Source organism: Petaurus breviceps, unplaced genomic scaffold, assembly GCF_028583685.1.
Source record: "Petaurus breviceps papuanus isolate PSGF00001 unplaced genomic scaffold, PetGlider_PUasm1.0 189, whole genome shotgun sequence".
Taxonomy (NCBI): domain Eukaryota; kingdom Metazoa; phylum Chordata; class Mammalia; order Diprotodontia; family Petauridae; genus Petaurus; species Petaurus breviceps.
The window spans coordinates 1,789,079-1,791,180 of NW_027185809.1; the positions used below are offsets into that span (position 1 = coordinate 1,789,079).

Sequence of the window (2,102 nt, forward strand, 5' to 3'; positions counted from 1 at the left end):
AAAGAAAGAAAGAAAGAAAGAAAGAAAGAAAGAAAGAAAGAAAGAAAAATACCTCTCTCATCCTAGATGTAATAACTGACATCTTATTGGTTAGAGCAGGAAATCAGTGATTTTCCAATTGCATTAACTGGAAAATAGTTGGTCCAATCATATTGAATGGGCAAAAATGGTCCAAGGCATGGAAACAATTTTCCACTGAGTGGGTTTGTCCCTCAAGGGAAAAGATGTCAAGCACACTTGGCTAAACATGCTGCTGCACACTTCTGAGTGTCTCACACAGACCTGTTCTACCACTGAGGCACCTGTAAGTTCTAGGCAAGCCCGTACCTTTAAAATGACAGAGTGACAGGGAGAAAGACACTATTATTAACTCATCTTCAAAATGCTGTTCAGGGAAAGATATTCCCTTAAATATAACACTAGATGCTCTTGAAAAAGGTAATGTCATATTTTATATTATAGAACATATTATCTCACATGGAACTGTGACTCCTACAAAATCATTCTCCTCCATATACTAGATTTAGGGGAAAATTCACTTATTTTGGGTCTATTCTGTTTTAAAGAAAGATGTCTAGATCATTTATAGGATGTCCAAAGTCAAAGAAGGCTTGATTTCTCTCTCTCTAAGTAAAAGTTTCCAATTCCCCTTTAAAGCATCACAAAAGCAAACTTTCTTATTTGCCTCATGGATTTAAGTATAGTATTGCTAGTGTTTACATCCATTTCTATTCATTTCCCCCTTCCCCCCCCCTTTATCTACAGGGCCCATGAATGAAGGTGTCCAATCCAAAATTAGAGAAATTTAGAGAAAAATTCACTACAACAGTGGTATTGGAATTCATTAGATCCTGGTGAAAAAAATCCAGCAAGGGTAGCATTAAATTGTTTTTGTTTGAAATTTCCTTGGGAATGGGTATATTGAAGTTTCCTTGGGAATGGGAGAAGTATTAAGAAAAATGGAGGGGAAGTAGGTTATTCATTTCTGGGTGACAATAAACCCTTATATTAATCTCATAAGGTCTTTATCTTTAGTTTTAGTTATGGAACTGAAACTTATTGATTGTCACTTTCACTGTATCCCATCCCAACCATCTAAAACTAACCCAAGTAGAATTTTTGCTTACAAAATTAGAAACAGAAAATTGGAAATATCTACTTTTCTCATGGATCAACCTAAAGGGTATAATATATTTTATAATCTCATATATTCATCTACCCTGAATAATGTGACATTTGCAAGATAAGAAACAAGGAACTGAACTAGAGCCAAAGTGAGTAGATTCTGGTCACTTGGCATCATTTCTACACAAGTTGAAGAATCTGAGCTGCATCTTCCTCTGGTAGGACCAGTAAAGAGCTCAATCCCCATCAACATTTCCAAGCTTCCCAACTCCCCCTGTCCCTGTCCATCTTGCACCAGACCTAGTGTGGTTTCTCTTTCCACCTACTGATTCCTCCCATATTTCCACCCCATACCTGAACATATAGGAGTTTTGTTCTGCACAGAAGAGCCACTGATAGGCTTCCCATCAGTAGTGACACACCAGCAGTATCCAGTGTAAGTATGACACTGCACCTGTTTAGAAAAATGAACAAACGCCATTAGAATCAGGTATTGCTTCAGCATGGATGGGTCAAGCTGGCTTATGAAGGTGAATGCCATATCTTGCACCTGGTACCTGCTGTCAATCCCCTCCACTCCTACACCTGACTCCAAAGTATATTCACATGAGGAAGCCAGTCATTCAATACCATTTATTAAAAGCCTATTAGAGTATGCTCTATTGCATCCTGGGAATAAGAATGGATACTGAAAAAAATAGGACAGACGCCTGCTTTCAAGGGTGATTTACCTAAAAGAAGACTTAAAGCAACTTCATGCAATATTAATATCATACCAGTTTATGATCTTAACGTCGAAGGAATATAGAGAAATGGGAGTTACTGTTAGGTTGGGTCGTTTAGGAAGATTCCTGGAGGAGAAGGACTTAGAATATTAAGGAAGGCAACAAATGGTCTTTTCTTTCAGGGAGATGGCATGCATGGATCAAAGAAGAAAGAAAGGAAGGAAGGAAGGAAGGAAGGAAGGAAGGAAGGAA

General features: G+C 38.0%; 1 protein-coding gene across 5 annotated transcripts in view; it reads right to left on the reverse strand.

The window, feature by feature from the left end:
- The window catches only part of SMOC1 (SPARC related modular calcium binding 1), a 226,191-nt gene that overhangs the window by 92,646 nt on the left and 131,443 nt on the right, over positions 1-2,102 (reverse strand). For all 5 annotated transcript variants that reach the window (XM_069091792.1, XM_069091790.1, XM_069091789.1 and 2 more), the window contains exon 4: positions 1,480-1,579. In XM_069091792.1, coding sequence (XP_068947893.1) covers positions 1,480-1,579 — 100 coding nt within the window. The remainder of the gene's footprint in view (positions 1-1,479; positions 1,580-2,102) is intronic.